The sequence below is a fragment of the Laccaria bicolor genome, genomic scaffold (genome assembly GCF_000143565.1).
Source record: "Laccaria bicolor S238N-H82 LACBIscaffold_46 genomic scaffold, whole genome shotgun sequence".
In the NCBI taxonomy this organism is placed as follows: Eukaryota; Fungi; Basidiomycota; class Agaricomycetes; order Agaricales; family Hydnangiaceae; genus Laccaria; species Laccaria bicolor.
In genome coordinates this window covers 323,548-344,093 of record NW_001889917.1, presented here as the reverse complement: position 1 = coordinate 344,093, position 20,546 = coordinate 323,548, and the positions used below count along the sequence as shown (strand labels likewise).

Below are 20,546 nucleotides of genomic sequence, written 5' to 3'. Positions count from 1 at the left end.
CTCTTCCTGGTATCCAAACGACGGCTCTGGGGACAGTATACAAGGAAACAAGGCTGCTTATGTGACGCTTGAAAGACTCGGAAAGAGAAGAGAGAAGGAAAAGCGATGCGAATGACATAATCATCGGAGTAGTCCTCACGTGATTCTCCTCTTACAGCGATGAGATCGATGAGAGACTTTGCCGCTGTCTACAAAGCTCAAGGGGGTGTCGGGATTGAAAAAAAAGACCTAGGGTCGATTTTTTTGGTACTGGGACGTTGGGCTGAACCAACCACCCAACGTAATCAGGCACGTGTCTACTTTAGGAAATATGACGTCACCGCCACGCAGCCTTCCCTCCTCGTCCTCCTCTCGACGTTGAACATGCTTCGCAGACCCAATTCTTGGGCACCTGCTCAATGTAAACACAAACGAGGTGATACTAGAATGGTTTGACATGAATATGTGAGTAAGTTTCACGTTGAAATCCGAACGAAAAGTTGGTTTACTTACCCACACAGTTTCGCATCCAACTCTCTTGCACTGGATCACGTTGTCAGCGGTCAGCTCTGCTCGGGATCCACACAAGCAATCGTCCGATGTCGACAACCTTACGTCTTCGCCTTTCGCGCCGACCTAACGTTATCTCGCTGACAATCTCTGAGCTTGAGGTGGACGGCCCAGGAACCTTGTTGGTGTCAGAATGAGTCACAGTGTGAACATCCTGTTCTGTGGAATCCCTCGGTGAGTTTGTGTGCCCTTGTTCAATCGGAAGATGCTAATAAACCATAATTAAAGGCGTTAATGGTTGCCACACTTCCGAAAGTAAGAACTTCGCTCACCTGGAAACTGATCCACTGACGTGGATCTTGGAGTTACAGGATCAACTGTCTGACCTTGCAGCACGTCCACCACTCTTTCGATCACTCTTGATATCTTCCGCAATTCGCGCACGAACGTTGATCTCGAACACTGTTCCGGCTCATCGTGAAGTTCTGGATCCTCGATGTGAGCTGATGATTCCTGTTTTGAACTGCCAGCCTGTCCTTGCGCAACTGGATCTGCTGTTACAGTGCTAGGCACTGGTTTCGGATGTGGTTTCATGAATGTGAGTAGTGACCCATCTTTCTTCCTCTTTGCCTCTCGCTCACGCTTAGCCTTCGCTTCCTTGCAGGTTTTTGTGCCCTGATGATTCTTTAGAATGTTCTCTACCCCTGCCGTACCACATCTCTTTCTTTCGCCGCACTCCGGACATTTGACGTAACCTTCGTCATCAACTTTGATTTTGGCTACCTGTAAGTAATCATCTTGAAATCAGTACCAATGAAGCCCAGAACATCTCACACCGCTTCAGTATGTTCCATTTCGGTGCCTGCTAGGTATTGGAACGCAATCGATTGCACAAGGGAGGAATATTAATGCTCACTCCGACAATATCCAATATCATATGTTATCATTGTCTTATGTAAGGAGTCCTGTTGGTGTTTTTTGGCACATCCTGAGGCATTTAGCCCACCATGAAGCTTTCTAGTATCTATGATATATAATTTATGAACTAGGAAGCCCGTCTATACTGTTTTTTGGCCAAAATTTTGGAGCTTCCAGTTTTTTTTTAACGGCCTGAGGGCCCAACCAACCAACCGGCCCCCGGTCCGGGATTATGATCCCGACACCCCCTTGACAAAGCTCGCTGTCCATGCGTTCAATGAGGACAACCGCGCCAGAGGTATTATCTGAGCAGGACCTATTGACAGCGGACAAGCCCCACTGGCATAACGCACAGTTGCTTCACACCGTACATCCCCTAACACTCCCCAATACCACCTAGCAAATCTCCATCGAAAATGACGACGCCCTTGCAGTGTGCTTTACAACTACGCGCATCGAAGTGGGGTGGGATTGTCAAATTCTCGTGGTCCGAAGGAGAAGATCACTGTGTCCCAACAAGCCACTGCGTTCTCGACCTTGGGTGGGCGTTTGGAAACCGAAAACCCTGTGTTGGGGGACGTGGACAGTCTGGATGCCGTGTTGAGGGAACCCGCCGAAGGTCTGCATGCGAGTCGCCCTCATGAGGAATCGGAAATTCATCTGTACGTGTGTACGCACAGTCAGCGGAATTGTAGGTGCGGCGATATGGGTGGGAAGGCAGTGGTCAGTCATTTGAAGAAAGAAGTGAAGGAGCGGGGTGCCAGCGCGGGCAGGGTGAGAATCGGACAGGTGGGGAGCGTATTAAATACTGCTTCTCCTCATTCTATTGTTCTCTGATTTCGAGGGTTTCCTTGCGCAGATACGCTGTGAACATTTTAGTTTTTCCGCACGGCGATTGGCACGTCCGCATGTTCCTTTACTTTGTTCCAGTTTCTGACGCACATCATCACATCCAGGTTAGGACGGGTAAGACCTGTCCCCCCAACTTACTCACTGTCGTACTTGCGATCCCCAGGAGGCCTCTCACGCTTTCGGCTCCTACTTTGCTTAAAGATCCTCTGAGGGTTGGGGAAGAAGGAGCAGGTTGCGTTCTTTGAGAGGTCAAGGTAAATGCTTGGCTTATGGTGTCATTCATGGGAAAACCACGCAGTGGGGCGTGCATTTCCTCGTCATATCGATGTCGGATCTGTGTACGGTATACAGCATGGCTACCCTCTCGAAATCTGTCGAGTTGAGGTGTCAAAAGGTGTAAACCATCTCTTCGACCTTTTATTACTATTCGCACCAGTCTCATACTATATCCAGCGGCGAAACGAGGAGGTCAAAGAACTACATGATAACAGGATGGCAAATGTAGTGATGCGGGAACACCTGGCGGCCTTGGGGAAAGAGGGAAGCTATAGTGCAGAGGATCCGGCCAATGAAGAGGCGAAGGGCGCGAATTTTCCTGGCTTTCTTATCAGTAGTTGGTCAAACTTACTCAAAATGAGGCGTATTTCATGACTTTGGCTGGGTGAGATCATAGATGTTAGGAAAAGAGGCAAGGCGTACTGGAATCAAAGTCTCTGAGCCCTCTTGTAGCGCGTAAATCAGGAAGCCCCGGACAAGGATGTATGCAGCCACAGATAGAGTGCCTAAATGCCACACGAGAGGGTTGCGAGAGGGTTTCCGATCAACTGACGATGTTCCTTCACCCAAAATTCTATCAATCATAGTAAGCAAAAACGCAGGATAGCACGGCGGGGAAGGCCACGAATCCGGATGAGACTCAAAGACGTGCCGATCAGCATGAGACCAGTGTTCGTCGTCGATATAATTTGCGGAGCTCCCAGAACTTGGCAAGGATTACTAGTCGTTTATAGTTGACCTTGGGCACGTCAAGAGGGACTCGCGTCGGAAATCCGTCAGAACGTAGATCGAGTTGTGGAAGAATTTCATGAAAGAGCTCGAGGGGAAGAGTATAGTAAGAGCACTGAGGTACGCTTTAGGAGGATCGGGAACATGCTGCTGGCATTGTAGGTCGGGGAGGTTCAACGTCATCCAGCGTCAAGTCTCTGAGCCTAAAACATGCGCGCAAGGTCAGGTCAGAATGGCATTTAGAGATGTTGAGGGGTCTTTCGCTTTTTTGCATTTTGGCGGCTCGCGTTGGGCTCCAATTGGGCTCTGTTCTTGGGTCGGATGGGCTTGACGATAGTCTCTCCTAGACAGACTTCGATACATGTGAAGTCGTACCTTGGTTCACGATTATGAAGCTTGACGACGCGTTCATGGAAACTCCGACAACACGTGTTTGTTCATAAGCCGACATGACTCGCTCTCCCACAGGCCACTCTGTTATCGACCATATCATCATTCATTACGCACCTTGAAGCGGTTGCACATTGAGAGGTGAGATCATTTTTTTTCTGGAGTTGATGAAAGAATTCTAACAAGAAACAGAAGATACGGGAAACATGCCAGAACATCTTGATCACTCTGAGAATGCCAAGACAAAGACAAGTTTACTCCTACAAATCGCCGCTTTAGAATCGGAAATAGCGCAGACGCAGGCCGTTCTTCTTAAACAACAAGAGGAGCGCCGACGATTGCACTCACAATTAAACTCTCTATCCCCAATCAATCAACTTCCAGCAGAGATAAAGACGGAGATATTCCACAGAACCGTGTGCCTGCTAGCTAGCAGCAAGGAAACTGACGACGGGGAAACTCCTTTTTTTCTAGGCAAAATTTGCCGGAGTTTCAGATATTTCGTTTGGTCGACCCCAATTCTTTGGACTACTATACGTCTCTGCCTACCAAAAGCTTCCTACGAGGCTCAAACCGATCTTCTTCGAGACTGGCTTTCTAGAACTGCAAATCATCCCATCTCCATTTCTCTTGACACAGTGATCTCCCATCCTCCGGTTGAACTTCTAGCTTTACTTGCATCCGTCTCGCCGCAATGGAAAGAAGTACGATTCTCAAACCCTTACATTACAAATCGATGTTTTGATGCCAGTCCCGGTATCGAAAACTCACTACGCCTTCTTACCGCTGCGACTGTTTATTTAACATTCGGACGAAAGTTAGATTTATCAATGGCCCCACAACTCTCAGTCCTTCATCTAAAAGACTTCTGCTTGTCCAATGTGCTAGCCCCGTGGCATCAATTACGGGAGTTGTCTATAGAGCCCTGTGCCATGGACGAGATCCGTCTAATTCTTTCCAATGCTCCTCAGATAATTTGCTGCACCTTCAAACAAATTGATTCAGAGGTGTCGGAGGATCTGTTGGATATAGACTTACTCTATCAGCCATTTTCTGTGCTGGAACGTCTGGAATATCTCGAGCTTGACTTCGCTTGGCTCGACTTTGAATGGAGTTGGTTTTTGGAGCAAGTCAAATTTCCCTCTTTACGTGAGGTCTCCCTCGCCGGTCCATGTGACTCCACGACTGAAGAGACCTTCCTCCTCCAAGTCGTGAAACCATTTCGTTTCTCGAAACTCTTGGAAAAATTTACTTTGCATAACACAAATAAGCCCTCAAATAACCGCTTTTTGACTCAAGTTCTCGAAAATATCCCATCGGTCAAAGTCTTATCCCTGGACTTCCGCAAAGGGTCTTCAGGCGACCAATTTTTCAGCGAAGAACTCCTCCAGCGGCTCTACTCTCCCCATGCAGATATTCTCCTTCCGAACCTGCAACACTTCTCGTACCGCGGACCCACTTCACTCACTGAACACATGCATCTCTTCCGAGATGTTCTTGTGTACAGATTCCGACAGTGCAATTTGCGTTTCGTCGGAGTGGACTCTGAACAAGGGGCTGTATCTCGCATCCGATCGGTGAATGTGATGAGTTTCTCTCACTTCGCTATCAATCCGGAGATACAAGAGGAACTGGACAGCCTTAGACGCGACGGCCTTGACCTTTCCATAACCCATCATACCTAATCCACGATCTAGTTTCGAGTCCAAGCGTGGATAATCATCGTATCGTGCATTCTAGGAAAAATGTATTCAAGTCTGTCTTCTGGACGTAAAGAATTTAAACAAGGAAACAGAGCTGGGCGGGATTAAAATTCTCTTCTAGATTGAAGTTCTAGTGTATGATCATGATAGTATTTTCGTCAAAGGGGAGCGCGAGATGACAAGCGGAGTGCGATTGGTGAAAGATGACTAGAACTATTGTAGGCGGAATTGAAGAGACGAAGAGAAAGAAAGGAAAAAAGTACAAATGAATGGGTAGAAAAGAAAGATAAAAAGAGCGGAGAAATAATGTCAGAGAACTAGTGTGCATGACATTGCGACTATAAATTTCGACATGAAAATGGGAGGGTCAAATGCAATGTTGACTCAGGGCCTACTGTATTTTAAGCTGGGAGGTTGAATTGAAGTCCTGAATTGAGTTGCAAAAATGAGATTAAGAAAAATAAGACCTGCTCACCAGAGTCGAAATGTCTGAACGCGAAGTACCTAATTCAAAAGCAGAAGCAACCAACCGTCGCTTCACCGTTGTCAGCGGTGCCACGTCCGGTGAGACGATGCCCGAGACCTTCGAAAAGGCCCCCAACAACCATCCAGGTGTGCAATCACGCATCTGCCCGCCCACGCCCCCGTGAAGGAGCGACTTTCCACACCCGGATAACACCAGTATCCAGGATGCTTTAGGACATGTGTGGCGCAGCGATTGGTTGTTCTGCCAATGAAAGGGTACCCGCTAATCGTAACGTGCTTGTGAAAGAACGAGCTGGGGGCCCCGAAGGATGCTTGTGAGGTGGCTGACAAAAGGGCGATAAGAATAGGACTTACAATAAGCGCATGGGCCCGCCAAGTCGAGAACGCGACGCTAGGAGAAATATCGCCGTGGGATAGACGCCGCTGGAGATAGATGGTAAGGCAACGAAGTCAAGTGAATATTCACATTGGACTTACCCCTATTTGAAAGCGCCGCGCGTTGGCGAGGTCCAACCCGCCGCAAGACAGACAAAGCCACTTATGCACCATGTTGAAACGATGTCAACCTTCATCCAGTGGCAGTCCTGGCAGATGGTGTGTCACTCCGGCCCCCTGACGGGAGGGCCACGCCAGCACCCCAATACCTGGGTCGATTACACACCCAGGCAAGGAATGCGGCTACTTTACTACGCTTAGGCTCGAGGCCACCACGCAATAGGAGATGTGACCGTGGCGATATCCAACTTGGCAACGGGAATGGGTGACTCGCCTAGGCTGCAACGTGTCGAGGGCTTGAGCAACGTTGGTGTTCGAGTTTGAAATGCTGTTAACTTGGCGAGATGGCGGAAATACTGTTGGGATTGCGTATCGTTGGGCGTTGGTGGCTGACATAGAGAATGAGCATGCCTCAAAGCTGGTAAAATAGCGTGGCGTACTAGGCGTGAACAGCGGCTGGAGTGGGTGACCCGCCCAGGCTGCAACGCGTTGAGGGCTTGAGCAGCGTCAGTGTTCGCGTTTGAGATGCTGTTGAGTTAGCTAGATGGCGTAAATCTGTTAAGATCGCATAGTGTTATGAGCGAGTGGCTGACATAAAGAATTAGCTTGCGATGCTGGCGAGATAGCGTGGTATACATACTAGGCGTGCGCAGTGACTCGAGGAGGTGAACATTGCAAAGGCCGGAAGGGAAGATAGAAATGAAAGACGAAAGGCGTTTTATTAGTAGAGGAAGAGGATTCAAACAAGGCGGGAGCCCGTCAAGAGAGGTGATGTGGTGGTTTGAGTACAACCAATGGATTAGATTGCTCAACAGCTCTCCTGGTTATTTATAGCGGCGTGCGTATTTGGTCGAGTGTGTACCAGTTCTGGTCGCCAAACATACGCGTTGTCACGTTGTCTTTGCGTTGGGCTGCGTTGCCTGCAACCACCCCAGTTGATAGAACAAATCACACTAGACGACAGAGACAATAGATCAGTTGAGCAAGTCTCAAGAAAAAAAAAGAGAAATAAGAAATAATCATACCCAAGGTACCTGTGTCCATACTCGATCTGCACTTGTGGATACAAGTTCGAACATGGCATGAGAAAAAAAAAAGCAAATTATCTTGTTCTTTATAGTCCACTCTATATAGCAAGTGCTACGATATACAAAGAGGGGGGGGCGATGAGACGATAACTGGTAGGAAACAAAAAAGGGATGTCTTAGTTTTGTGGAAAACACATTGGAGTTTTTCGAGTAGAATGAATGCATGGATGAAAAAACTGCGACTCGGGGACTATTACTTACTACGATGGCGATGACGAGAGAGGGAAGGGAAGGGGGAAAACAAGTGGTAAGGAGCGAGGGTTGGTTCAATTCGTTGAGAGGGATCATCGATGGATTGGGCGGGAATGTGCAAGTCGAAATGCGGAACGAATATAAACGAAGAAAAGCAATCAAGCGCCTGAAGTCAATGGCGAGTGTATGGGCGATGGCCCATCCGTCGAAACACCCTACAACAGTAATGAGAACACATTGAAGAAAAAGAAAAACTAAGGATAAACATACCGGCGTCCGACAAGCAGGACAATTATTTCTACCAGTATGCAACCACTTGTCAACGCAAGATTTATGGAAGGCATGTCGGCAGGTCATGACACGGATATCATCTTCAGGATCATACTCATCAAGACAAATCAAGCACTGCATACAAAAAAGAAAGGGATCAGAAACGCGGACGTCGATAAGCTCAACACAAACTCACCCGTTCAATGCAATTCGACGCCACCCTCCCCTCCTTCTCCCTCGCCACAAGCTGCTCAGGCTTGATGATCTCCAAACCCGAATTATCAATATCTTCCTTGCTCGCAGTCGGAGGCTTCGTTTGACCCAACAAGTCCGCAAGCTCCCTAAATCATGCACGCACCGTCATCAGCACATACAAAAACAGAATAAAATGAGGGAAGTGGACATACAACAGCGCCTCGAAGGATTCCATATTATCCGGACCACCAGTGACGATGCTATGATCAGGGGGGTAATACCCTTTCAAAAAAAAAAAAAACACCACTTCATCAGCACCACCTCATGGTTGAGACAAAGACAACGGAAAAGACATACCACCAATAACATAAATCAAAAACGTCCTCGACCCCGGACCCCCAATCACCACATGCGGTCCTTCCCCATTCCCACCAGGACCACCACTGCCAGGACCACCAATCGACGAATTCCTCCTCGAGTTCCCAGGTCGCAAGTTCCTGATCGCAGCAGCCGCACGAGATTGCCATCCTCGAGATCGTCTATTTTCACGAGAGGCCCCACCAGCAGCAGAAGGAGTGGTTTGTGATGCGCGGTGGTGATGATGATGCGGTCGCTCGTTATCCTGGTTTCCAAACCCATCAAAATCTTCGTCCTCGGCAGCACTCTCCGTCTCAGTAGACCCAGAAGCAAATGATGGTGGTGGTGGTGGTTCAGAAGTATCCACAGCGTTCGCGGTATTGGTGTGTTCACCGTGAGCACCATGCCCATGCCCATCATGAAAGCCATCCTCATTCCCATCATACTCGCCACCAGCCAACGGGCGGACAGATTGTAAACCCACAACGATGACGGGTACCACAATGTTGTTGCTCGGCTGTTGGTTTTGGTTGCTCTCCAAAGTGGCCGTCTCAGTATCATTAGAGTTGTTCGCAGGATCCGCACTCGTGCTTGTCGTCTGGGCGTCAGTGGTCGACCCAAATCCTAACCCTGTATGTCCAACAGCAACACCAGCAGCACGAGGAGAAACTATAGGCGGGAACCGATAAAGCCTCCACCAATTAATCCTTCCCTGCGCGTCAATCCTTCCCGATCCCATGCTTGGGCTCGTGGTGGCGGTAGAGGTGGGCGGAGGTTGGTCCGCATTCGTGTTCGTGGTTGGGGTAGGTCGTTCCGCGTTGGGTGAGGTCGAGTTCGGTTGTGTGCGTGCGTAGACATCTGAATTCACAAAAGCCAACGTCAGATTTTAAATCCGTTCCAAATATATGGAAAGGAAACAGCTCACCTCCTTCCTCATCATCAGGCTCAGACTCCGAGTCCGAAACAGCTTGCAGCGGCGGCATCTCATCGTCATCATCATCTTGATGTAACGGCGTATCCGAAGTAAACCGTATAGATGTCCCTGACATGGAAGCTGGGTTGGCAGCGGTGGGCAGTGGCGCATCATCATCCCGATCCCCAGACAAAGCCCCCGAACCAGACGCAGTCTCCCAAACAACAGACTCCAACGACTCGGAGGATACAGAGATAAGAGGGGGCATCTCGTTGCCCACCTGCTCCCTATCTCTGTCCTCATCCTCCTCCTCTTCCTCCCCATCATCTCCCGCTCGCACATCACCACCACTCCCACCACCCGTCAAAGCAGTCCTCAAATCAGCCTGCAAATCAAACAAAAACCGCTCAAACGACCCCTCCGCAGGCAATTCTTGTGCTTCCCCCGCTCCTCCTTCTCCTCCCTCATTTCCGGCATTGTTACGATTCGCATCGCCCCCACCAGGAACGACCCCTCCCAACCCATTCAACCCCAACCCCACATTAAACGCCCTAGCCATCTCAGCTAACATCAGTTCCCTAGTATCCGTGGGAACGGTGGGGGTAGGCGGCTGTTGCTGCTGCTGCTCCACCACTACTGCTGCTGGTGATGGTGATGGTGGAGCATCGCCAGCGGAAGGAGCAGGTGTGTCGGAGGTAGATGGAGGTGGGGTAGGCCTAAGCCCAAGTCGTTCCCGAATAGTTCCCCATGCTTGACGCATCCGCTCTGCACGTGTGTCATGCCCTAGTCCTAGTCCTGCATCTGGGGTGGGTGAAGTGGGTCTAGAGGAGAGAGATGGGGAGGTGTTATTGGTGTTGGTAGCGGGCGCAGTTCCTGGTGGTGCAAGACCAGAAGAAAGGATGGGTTCAGAGGATCCGGTGAGTAATGAGGCGGCTGTGGCTGCTGCTGCCACGCTGTATGTAAGAAGGATAAGTGATTAGTTAGTTATATGCTAGCTGGCTTTTGTATAATCGTTTGTAAACGTACCTCAGCAGCGTACCAAGAACATCAATACTACTAGACGAAATCGTCGGTACCCTATCCGCTTCAGGATCTGTTGTGGATTGTTGCTGTGGGGGAGGAAGAGAGGACGAGTCCGCAGCAGCAGCCGGCTCGTTCATATCAGGCGTGGTCAGGGCAGTGTCGACCGATATACCGGATTCTGGAGTGGATGGCGTCGGGGAGTCACTGGGAGCCGCACTTGGGCGTAGGAGAGTCGAGAGCCTGTTCCTTGTCCTGCTGGAGCTTCTTTCGGTGTTTGTTGTGGGTGGGGGTGCGAGATTGGTATTGTTGTTTTCTGCAGGTTGAGACGGTGTGGGCGGCGTGCGGGCAACATCGGTAGTGTGCACGATGCCCTGGACTACTACGAGAGTGCCGGGGGGTGGGAATTGCTGTCGTGTGGCGGGGGTGTTGGGCTGCTGCGCAGGTGTCATTGTCGTCGGACCTACTATCGGAGGCGGCAGTGGGGGGTCATCATTCGTCACCGTCGTAGTGGGCACCTCTGTTTCATGCACACTTTCCACCTCTTCGGGTACTATCTCCACTTGCTCTTCCTCCTGCTGCTCCTCCTCCGCATTCATCCCTTCTTCCCCCGCGGCGACAGGCCTGGAACCCGATGGTGCTTCTGCACTATCATCCGGCCACCCTCGTTCTTCTTGTGATTCATCGTTTGCTTCGGGTTGTTCCGGCTGTTTGCCGTTCTCAGAACGAGGAGTGGATGGTCCGGCTGTGGCTGACGAGGAGGATACATCAGTGGCCGACGATGACGCTGGGAGTGGTGGGGTAAAGTCTAGAGGTGGAGCTTTGGACCATCGTCGCCATGATCTCCTGGCATTTTCTGGGTTTGTAGCTGTACTGCCAACCCTGCTTCGTGGTTTGAGGATGTTGAGGAAGCTTCTGCGGGCAGAAGAGCGCTGGGAGGCAGTGGTGCCGTTTTCGACGGGAGTTGCAGTAATGTCAGAGTGTGTATCATCAGTACTGGCGCCTGCGGCAGCATTGGTGGTAGCAGTCTGTTGTTGTTGTGCAGCAACTTCATTCTGTTGAGAACGACGAAGCCTTGAGGTGTTTTGGCCCATACGAGCAGTGGGTGAAAAGTGGGTGATTGGCTGATAATATGGTACAGTAGCTGGTGCTGAACAGAATTAAATGAAAAGGTAATGAAGGGAGCTCGTCGTTTGCAACGATGCTCAGGATGGTCTTGTGTTGTGGTGGTGGTTGAGGAACAAGTCGTGGACGCCGTAGTAAACGATGAGCCACAGATTGGTAACACACGCTACACGTGACTCGTGCCTTCTTTGACACAGCACCGATGAATCATAGGCAAGTAAAGAAAATCATCCATCCATGCCTCTGAATTACTCGCAGTAGAAGGAAATATATTCCCAACATACGCAGATGGGTCCTTAAGGCCTTAAGAATCGACGAACAATACACATTCAACACTAAGTACCTAGACTTGACCTAGGCCTAAATGGAAGCACTCTATTGTGGTTAGCAGTTTTTCACAAAAGCGTGAGATCAGCTCACCTTTTTCTCGGAGAGACGCTGACAGCTAGATGCAAAACCGTAGACACCTCTGCGAATTTGTCTGACTCCGGAGTCCGCCTCGCTCTGTACAAAACAACCGCTTCAAGAAAGAAGTTGACGCATGTGATGAAACCCTCCGCGCCACCGGACAGAACATTGGAGCACCCCATACCCCATGCTCTACATCATCGAGCGCCCTGGGTCATGATGACTCGGAATCGCGCCAAATGCGGTTGTTTGCGCAAGAGGAGGGGGAGACTGGGAATTTTGCACAAAGGTGTCTAGGGTTTTGCGTTTAGCTGGAAGGTTATAGCTAAAGGTTGAAAGCAACTCCTCACAATGGCCAAGATAATTCCAGCGACCAACCAACCAGGTAGAGTTGGCGAACCATTTTAAATTATTAGCATGTCAGGAACAATGATTAACGGTGACGTACATACTCCACCTTAACCTCGCTCAGAAAAACCTGGCGGAGTAAGTATTGAGGAAAAAAGGCATAGTCGTGACTGCCTATTGCCCAATAGGCAAGCTTAGCTTGAAACAAGGAATGAACTCGTGCATGCAGGCCGCAATGATCCTGGCGTCGCACGCAAGCACAACGTGTCGCCTACACAAGTTACGTTGGCGTGGCATATTGCTCGAGGGATAGTTGCCACACCGACTAGTGCAGACGAAGAGAGGCAGAGGGAAATTTTGAACGCAAGTCCAGCGACTCTGATGGTTTGGCGTATACTGATGCGGACTAACCTAAGTAACTCCCGACATTGGAGAAAAGACGTCGAGTTGATCAGTTATTGGATAAGAATGAAAAGTTGATAAAGGCAGACTCGCATGGTCAAGTTGCTGGACCTGTGAGCAACTCGGATGGTAAACACATCAAGAGACAGTCCAAGTATGCATAGATTTCCGCAAGCACCCGGTCAAAACAGTCAAGCATAGTTTATAGCTGGGTGCGTTTTCGTCCGCCATGTGTTCCAGTTCCTGTACATTGCCCCTAATCCTCTAAAATAGGTAGAATAACAACACAACTTCAGGGAGGAAATGTTAGCAAATCCTCTCCAGCACCTAGCACAACTCACAACTCACAAATCAACCAAAGTAGCCTCTATCTTCTCTTCCCCTTCACCCTCTTCTTCGGCCCCGTCAACGACTCCGGCAACCATTCATTCACAGGTTCCGCTGGCGGTGGGGTGGGGTTCAATTTCGGCCTATCATGCCTCTCTTCTATAATTCGGGGTACATACGGCGTTTTCTGCTCCTCTTCTTGCGCTTTCGCAGCGGCAGCAGCGATCTCCTCCGGGCTTACTTTTTCCCCTCTTCGAAGGCGAGCCGCGATCTCCGGGGTAACGCGTAGTTGGCGGACGTTGGTTTGGAACCCAGGTGCTAGAGACCCCCTCCCCGCTTCAATATACAAATTGTTGTCAATAGAATAATACTCACCGCCTTTTCCGATTCCATGAACCCGTAGCCGCCGTGCTACATACCACCTGCGCGTAAAGTAGGCGGAGAGGAGTAACACCGGAGGAATGCTGTCGAGTAGTGGAGGTAAATATGATTCTGGAAGGCTAGTAAAACATCGACGTACACAACCCAGAGCATTGAAGGGTAGTCATCGACACCCCGTAGCGTCGAAGAAGACATTATGAGATTGTCGCTGCCACCGTGGTGAACGTCGTCGAACAAGAAAGCTACGCTCACGTGGCATCAAATGACGGCTCTTCACCTAAGCACCATCTTTCCCCGCTCCGCATCGTCTCTACAAAGCTACATTGCCAAACTCAGCAAGGTATACAGCGGACACGGGCACACCTTCATCTTCGCCCTTTCCGCTAACTTCGAGGCACCTTCGGACCTCAGCAAGTCAGTTGAAAGTTTGACGAATTTCATTGGCGATGGGGGACAATCTGTTGGATGCCTTTCAAGTCCGTTCAACGGCGTGAATTCAACGCGACGTTTGTCGTGTTCTTTTGGCGTATTCGAATCGCCAGCAGCTACCACGTTTCGGTCTGTTATTCCTGGAAAGGCGGAGGTGCAAGTAGGACGGTGGTTTTCGTTTAGGAAGAAGGAGGAAGAGGGGGTATCGACGATAACTGAAGGCGATTACGAAGAAGGTGTGGACTGGGAGAATGTCTGGGATAGAAGTACGCAGGCTGCCTCTCTTCCGGAAGATTTGCAGAAAGTAGAGTGCGTTCGTCCGCTGCTCGCCACTTTTCGACATCGCTCACAAGTCCTCACAGCTCCAACACAATCAACTCTTTGATTTATTTTACTGATACCGCGCCAGAAGGGCTTTGTAACACTCTCCAACTCTTACCCAGTGCAACAAAGGTGAGTTCCAGGTTTAAAATATGCTGCCAGTCGTTGACCGTTTCCCAGCTAGGGCTTATCGGCACCCCGACTCCCTTTATCACCGGACGGCCAGTGACTCTGTTTCATAATGGGAAAATCCACGGCTCCGGAGCTGTTGGAGTCGCTCTCTCATTAGGAAAGGCTGCCCGCGTGGATTACCTTGGTATGAAAACACTCTCCGAGCCCATGACGATAACAAGGTACTCTCCTCTTATGACCCCATGGTGTAAGGTAGCTCAAGATTGTAGCTGCGAGGGCAACTTGGTCAACACCATCAACAACGCTAATCCTACAAAGCTCCTTCTGTCGGATATCCGCAAAGCCGGGCTAGAAGGAAGCGGCATTGAACAGTATTCGCTGGGTGTTGTCCTCCCTGGCGAAAAAATAGGACGAACCTATCGGATTACAGCGGGCGACCCTTCTCGAGGGAGCCTTTCCGTTGACTCACAGAGAGCTCCGAATTCTGGGACACTCGTTCAAGTGCGTTTTTCCTACCACGAATTATATGAGTAAGCCTCACTGCGGACATATATATAGTTCCTTCACCGCCCCGAATCAGCAACAATTGAGCTCCCACAGAGCCTATTCTCGCCAACAACCCCAACTCTGGGATTTTTGTCAGTATCCGATTCTCCTTCACAAGGAGAATTTCAAGATCATGATGATGATATCATCTTGAGCGACACATTCTTGGCGGCGAGCGACAAGGGGGTCGTTTTGAGTCCCGCTTCAAATAATGTGAAGAGTCGGGAGGATCCCTGGGTTTGTTCCCTTCCTGGTGGTTTGGCGACGCTCGATATGGCGCCTGGTGTTCATCGGTAATCCTATTTGGTATGGCGCCACATCAAGTCGGAGGCCCGAATACTGAGTTCGTAGAAGACATGTATGACCTGCAAATACTTAGAATACCTTTCGTTTCATATAGAATGTAAAACGAGAGTCAAACTTGAGTCCACCCCATAGAAATATCTTCAAGATTCCCCGTCGAGTTCCGTCCTCGTACATTGGAAGTGGCAAACCAGGTCTTTCACTTTCCCCATGGTAATGCTTTACCAGTCGAAGCGGAGAATCAGTTGGAATTCTACCTCCGATACAACTCCGATAATTATGTCATTCGGATCACTTTAGCTTCTTACGAGGGTCACATACGCAGACTTGTTTCCTCGTATACCGTCTTCAGAGCCGTCGTCTGGATACTGGGAAGAAGCCGATGCACTCAGCACAGTTCGCGCTGACCAACCTGACCACTTGGCAGGTTGGAGGCATCGGGGAGCCTATTCATGGGCAGGCAGACCTGTCCTGGGCGAACGTCGCAATGGCGATGGCTTTCATCGTATTCGATGTTGGCGTCTCGACAGTATGTCACCTTGGAGTAGGTGTGTCGTTAATGGTCGCCGCTTTGAGGTGTGTTGGCCAGTTGGCGGTTGTGGCAACACTCCTACAAAAAGTGTTCGAGACGGGTAACCCCTGGCTTGTTGCCCTCATTTCATGTGAGTGCGCATTTACAGATCTTTTTAGCTGAATTTAGAAGTTCTCTGGCAGTCATTTTGAATTTTCTGGGGACATTTGAGACGGGTAAGTCATCAGACGATGCGTGAGCTCATCCCAGCTGACCACGAGCCTAGTTGTTAATAAATCAAAGCGTCGTTTCGAACATATGGTGCGTGTTATTTGTTTTGGAAGAACAAAATCTAGACCTTCATTCATTCCCCAGTTCCCTGCCGTGTTATTTGCTATGCTGGGCTCCACTATCCCCATTTCTATCCTCGGAACGAAATTCGCAATGTCCGTAGACCCCTTCTGGACTCCAATACAATACAATACAATACAGTAAGTCATCCCCGAAGTATCCTTTCACCCAAAATCTAATTTGCTTCACAGTTCCCATCGTTGGGATGCTCTGCGGTGCCACAATAAGCGGTGTTGTCGTCTCCGTTTCCTATCTCCTCAAGGAACTGAGGTGCGAGACCCCCACAACGTCTGGACGTTTCAATCTCATCCAGCGTTACAGAGAAAACCGCGACAAAGTAGAAATATTTTTGGCATTCGGTGCTACCAGGATGGAAGCATGCCGGCCGATTATCATCGAGGCGCTGAGATTGGCCCTAACGCCTTCAATCAATAGCATGAGGTTCCTTGATTCCCAGGTGTATCGTTTCGCTTTTTCTGACACTTTCAGCTCAGTGTACTCGGAATTATCGCCATCCCCGGAATGATGACGGGTGCCATTCTCGGAGGCTCTTCTGTTCAACAAGCCGCGAAATTGCAAATGATCATCATGTTCATGATCACTGCCAGCACCACTCTAGCGTCCTTCGCCGTCACCTTCGCCGTCATTCTGGTAGTTGTCGACGCGGAGCATAGGATACGCAGCGACCGAATATATGATGGGGAGCATGGGCTTTGGACGCTTAACGGGTGGAGTTTCAAGAAAATTTGGGAGAAATTGCGGCGTACGTTTCGAAGAAGGAACAATGAGGCTGCCGGAGGTCAGCTGGAGCAGAGTTCGCTGTTGGGATAAACAGGTTTTGTACCTACGTTATTGCCCTCGACGTTTAGAATTTATGGATTGGATTTCTTACCACTTTCAACAGGCGACTTATCACGCAGTATTTTGCGCTTGGTCCAACGCAACAACAAGTTACAAGGCGTATGTTTGTCGATCAAAACTGGTACACACTCGACCAAATACGCACGCGGCTATAAATGCTGTTGACCTATCTAATCCACTGCTTATACTCAAACCACCACATTACCTCTCTTGACTGGCTCCCGCTTTGTTTAAATCGTCCTCTTCCACTAAGAAAACCCCTTCGGCCTTTCACCTTTATCTTCCTACCGGGCCTTTGCAATGTTCGCCTCCTTGAGCGAGTGGCCACTCCTCACGCTTGGTACGCCTTGCTATCTCGCCAGCTCCCAGGTCTACTAATTCTCTATGTCAGCCACGTACGTCCAACGATACGCAATCCCAACAGTATCTACGCCATATCGCCAAGTTAACAGCGTTTCAAAATCGAAAACTAACGCCGCTCAAGCCCTCAACGCGTTGCAGCCTAGGCGAGTCACCCACTCCCGCCACTGCTCACGCCCAGTATGTATACCACGCCATCTCGCCAGAATTGCACGCTAATTCTCTATGTCAGCCACCTACACCCAAAGATACGCAACCCCAACAGCATTTACGCCATCTCGCCAAGTTAACAGCATTTCAAACTCGAACACTAACGCTGATCAAGCCCTCAACACGTTGCAGCCTAGGCGAGTGACCAAGTCAGATATCGCCACGGTCACATCTCCTATTGCGTGGTGGCCTCGAGCCTAAGCGTAGTAAAGTAGCCGCATTCCTTGCCTGGGTGTGTAATCGACCCAGGTATTGGGATGTTGGCGTGGCCCCTCCCGTCAGGGGGGCCGGAGTGACACACCATCTGCCAGGACTGCCACTGGATGAAGGTTGACATCGTTTCAACATGGTGCATAAGTGGCTTTGGCTGTCTTTCGGCGGGTTGGGCCTCGTCGACGCGCGGTGCTTTCAAATATTGGTGAGTCGTCAATCTTTCTTTCCTAGATCGTTGCCTTACCATCTATCTACAGCGGCGTTTTTCCGATGGCGATTTTTTCTCAGAGCGTGGTGATTCCAACTGGGCGGGAAGATCCCTTACTGTAAGCCAGATTTCTATGGTCCTTTTGCACATATGTTAGTCACATTGTGCCTTACCTAATGGAGTAGCCGGATGTGACAAAACACCATACTACACTGCCAATCGTACAACACATTGCCCCCAGATTTGACTTTTTTCTGTTGTCCATGTTTGGTTTCCAGCTTGACACCAGCCTTTGCCGACCAGCTGGAAAAAAATGTGGGCACCACACCCAGGGAGGCTCGATCTGATGTGATCCCACTGTCGTCGCCACGTTGGGATCTCCCTAATGACACTGTGTGACCAGAGCGATTCAGGGTCTGATGGGAAGCGAGAATATTCAAAGTCCAGTTTCCGTTGCCTCTGTTGGCAGGCCTTGTGATCGTTGTCATAACATAGTCACTTTGATATCACAATTTATTAAGGAACGATAACGTAGTGGTTATGCTGGTTGGTTCAAATCTGTGTCCGAGAGGTCTCGGGTTCAATCCGAGCTTTTGCCTCTTATTTTCGCAAGCATTTCTTGCTGACTCCACGTCGGCCGAGATAGCTGGCCACCACATAAAAGCTGGCGACACTGTGCCATTAGAGCGATCCCAACCTGCACTCTACAGCTGTTCTACATTGAAGTCACATGTAATGATGTTGGTGTCAGCTTAAAATTCCCAGCTGTCCCCAATGTTTCGTACAACAGGCGGTGTACATGGGCCCAGCCGGACGGCCCGAATCTTATGATGTGCCTTTAGTGATGGTGCGGCCGTGATCCTTACAGGGACTCACTAAGTAGCATGCGCTGGCTGTCCTTTTAACCGACGGCGTAGTGTCTCACCGGCGGAGATGTCCTGATGCCCGGCGGGGAGAGTTGCGGTGTACCCTGTCCTCTGGCGGCACAAGTTGCGGCGTACCATGTAAACATAGATGGTGATCATACATAGTGATAGGGCTGCAGTCATCAGTTAAATGTCATGAATGTGAGCCATTACAACTGAAAAATATACTGAATGATTAATCACAATGAGAGTCCTACTGCAAGGTGATGAGATACTGTAATTTCTTTTGAAACACAAGCAGTCTTCATTAACTATTGTCCATATCATGTCCCCCCAGATATACAGCTGAATATAACACACCAGCAGAACACCTTCCAATAAAAACACATTGCCTTTTCATAAGAGACACTTTTTGAATAGCTGTGTTGGAGGTCTAGAGCAATATATATATATATAATAAAGCTCTGTTGCAGCAGTGCAGTTTTTTCAAAGAGGCACCGCAAGACCAATGTATTTTTTTCACCGCCGGCACAATGTATTATTTTTTAAATTGGCACTGCCAGAGAAATGTATTTTTTTTAGGTGGCACTGCCAGCACAATGTATTACTTTTTAAAATGGCACTGCCAGAGCAATGTATTCTTTTTAAAATGGCACCGCTGGCACAATGTATTATTTTTTAAAATGGCACCGCCGGCACAATGTATTACTTTTTAAAATGGCACCGCCGGAGCAATGCATTTTTTTTAAAATGGCACCGCTGGCACAATGTATTATTTTTTAAAATGGCACCGCCGGGGCAATGTATTACTTTTCGAAATGGCACCGCCGGAGCAATGTATTTTTTTTTTTTCAAAAATGACACCGCCGGGGCAATTGTTTTTTTTATTAAAATGGCACTGAGGCAATGTATTCCTCTTTAAAACACCACCACTGGAGCAATATGCTCTGCCTTTGAAATTGCTCTGGCAGAGTAGTACTTGCATATTTTTTAGAAATACAAAAATCATGTTTAGGGCAAAGAACACTAGAATTAAACAGACAGTTGATACATATGATTACTAGTAAATGGGTGGTACTGCTGAGGTACTCTTGTTTACTTCTGCATATGTTTTCTATGGGGGGACTGAGGGGTGGATTGCAGAGGGTAGATTGCAGATGGTAAGATTGCAGCTGCGGAGGGTAGATTGCAGCTGTGGATGGTATATTGCAGGAGGTAGATTGCGGAGGGTAGGTTGCAGCTGCAGAGGGTATATTGCGGGGGGTATATTGCGGTATATTGTGGCTGTGGAGGGTATATTGCAGGAGGCATATTGCGGGAGGTATATTGCGGGAGGTATATTGCGGGAGGTATATTGCGGGAGGTATATTGCGGGAGGTATATTGCGGGAGGTATATTGCGGGAGGTATATTGCGGGAGGTATATTGCAGGAGGTATATTGTGGGAGGTATATTGCGGAGGATATATTGCGGCTGTGGATGGTATATTGCGGGAGGTATATTGCAGGAGGTATATTGCGGGAGGTATATTGCGGGAGGTATATTGCGGGAGGTATATTGCAGGAGGTATATTGCGGGAGGTATATTGCAGAGGATATATTGCGGCTGCGGATGGTATATTGTGGGAGGTATATTGCAGGAGGTATATTGTGGGAGGTATATTGTGGGGGGTATATTGCAGGAGGTATATTGTGGGAGGTACATTGCAGAGGGTATATTGCAGCTGCAGAGGGTATATTGCAGGGGGTATATTGCAGAGGGTAGATTGTGGCTGCGGAGGGTATATTGCGGGAGGTAAATTGCGGAGGGTATATTGCAGCTGCAGTGGATAGACTACAGAGGGGAGACTCATCTGGATCCTTCAAAGGGGTT

At 49.2% G+C, this 20,546-nt stretch overlaps 9 protein-coding genes across 9 annotated transcripts; 3 read left to right on the top strand and 6 right to left on the bottom strand.

Moving 5' to 3' along the window:
- Positions 1-159: 159 nt before the first annotated feature.
- LACBIDRAFT_333013 (uncharacterized protein) lies at positions 160-1,358 on the top strand (the record flags this gene model as incomplete). Its single annotated transcript, XM_001887594.1, has 5 exons — positions 160-415; positions 778-987; positions 1,020-1,087; positions 1,180-1,274; positions 1,334-1,358. The coding sequence occupies 5 exons, from the start codon at positions 160-162 to the stop codon at positions 1,356-1,358; spliced, it is 654 nt and encodes a 217-aa protein (XP_001887629.1).
- A 128-nt stretch (positions 1,359-1,486) lies between these two features.
- On the bottom strand, positions 1,487-3,805 carry LACBIDRAFT_333012 (uncharacterized protein; the record flags this gene model as incomplete). Its single annotated transcript, XM_001887531.1, has 9 exons — positions 1,487-1,513; positions 1,621-1,746; positions 1,972-2,067; positions 2,328-2,340; positions 2,398-2,498; positions 2,959-3,109; positions 3,275-3,389; positions 3,640-3,738; positions 3,772-3,805. 9 exons carry the CDS (start codon positions 3,803-3,805, stop codon positions 1,487-1,489), a joined length of 762 nt encoding a protein of 253 aa, XP_001887566.1.
- Positions 3,806-3,860: 55 nt separating this feature from the next.
- Positions 3,861-5,339, top strand: LACBIDRAFT_310534 (uncharacterized protein; the record flags this gene model as incomplete). The annotated part of the gene is made up of 1 exon (XM_001887593.1): positions 3,861-5,339. One exon carries the CDS (start codon positions 3,861-3,863, stop codon positions 5,337-5,339), a length of 1,479 nt encoding a protein of 492 aa, XP_001887628.1.
- A 564-nt stretch (positions 5,340-5,903) lies between these two features.
- LACBIDRAFT_310533 (uncharacterized protein) lies at positions 5,904-6,208 on the bottom strand (the record flags this gene model as incomplete). Its single annotated transcript, XM_001887530.1, has 2 exons — positions 5,904-6,135; positions 6,198-6,208. The coding sequence occupies 2 exons, from the start codon at positions 6,206-6,208 to the stop codon at positions 5,904-5,906; spliced, it is 243 nt and encodes an 80-aa protein (XP_001887565.1).
- Positions 6,209-7,228: 1,020 nt separating this feature from the next.
- On the bottom strand, positions 7,229-7,591 carry LACBIDRAFT_310532 (uncharacterized protein; the record flags this gene model as incomplete). The annotated part of the gene is made up of 2 exons (XM_001887529.1): positions 7,229-7,291; positions 7,364-7,591. The coding sequence occupies 2 exons, from the start codon at positions 7,589-7,591 to the stop codon at positions 7,229-7,231; spliced, it is 291 nt and encodes a 96-aa protein (XP_001887564.1).
- A 185-nt stretch (positions 7,592-7,776) lies between these two features.
- Positions 7,777-11,467, bottom strand: LACBIDRAFT_310531 (uncharacterized protein; the record flags this gene model as incomplete). The annotated part of the gene is made up of 7 exons (XM_001887528.1): positions 7,777-7,833; positions 7,889-8,023; positions 8,085-8,229; positions 8,296-8,389; positions 8,441-9,298; positions 9,366-10,306; positions 10,380-11,467. 7 exons carry the CDS (start codon positions 11,465-11,467, stop codon positions 7,777-7,779), a joined length of 3,318 nt encoding a protein of 1,105 aa, XP_001887563.1.
- Positions 11,468-11,858: 391 nt separating this feature from the next.
- On the bottom strand, positions 11,859-12,088 carry LACBIDRAFT_310530 (uncharacterized protein; the record flags this gene model as incomplete). The annotated part of the gene is made up of 2 exons (XM_001887527.1): positions 11,859-11,871; positions 11,919-12,088. 2 exons carry the CDS (start codon positions 12,086-12,088, stop codon positions 11,859-11,861), a joined length of 183 nt encoding a protein of 60 aa, XP_001887562.1.
- A 753-nt stretch (positions 12,089-12,841) lies between these two features.
- On the bottom strand, positions 12,842-13,593 carry LACBIDRAFT_310529 (uncharacterized protein). The gene is made up of 4 exons (XM_001887526.1): positions 13,504-13,593; positions 13,359-13,447; positions 13,005-13,301; positions 12,842-12,946 (listed from the first exon to the last, which is right to left on the bottom strand). The coding sequence occupies exons 1-3, from the start codon at positions 13,557-13,559 to the stop codon at positions 13,024-13,026; spliced, it is 423 nt and encodes a 140-aa protein (XP_001887561.1). The 5' UTR covers positions 13,560-13,593; the 3' UTR covers positions 12,842-12,946; positions 13,005-13,023.
- Positions 13,594-13,626: 33 nt separating this feature from the next.
- On the top strand, positions 13,627-15,089 carry LACBIDRAFT_310528 (uncharacterized protein; the record flags this gene model as incomplete). The annotated part of the gene is made up of 4 exons (XM_001887592.1): positions 13,627-14,102; positions 14,156-14,246; positions 14,295-14,747; positions 14,805-15,089. 4 exons carry the CDS (start codon positions 13,627-13,629, stop codon positions 15,087-15,089), a joined length of 1,305 nt encoding a protein of 434 aa, XP_001887627.1.
- Positions 15,090-20,546: the final 5,457 nt, after the last annotated feature.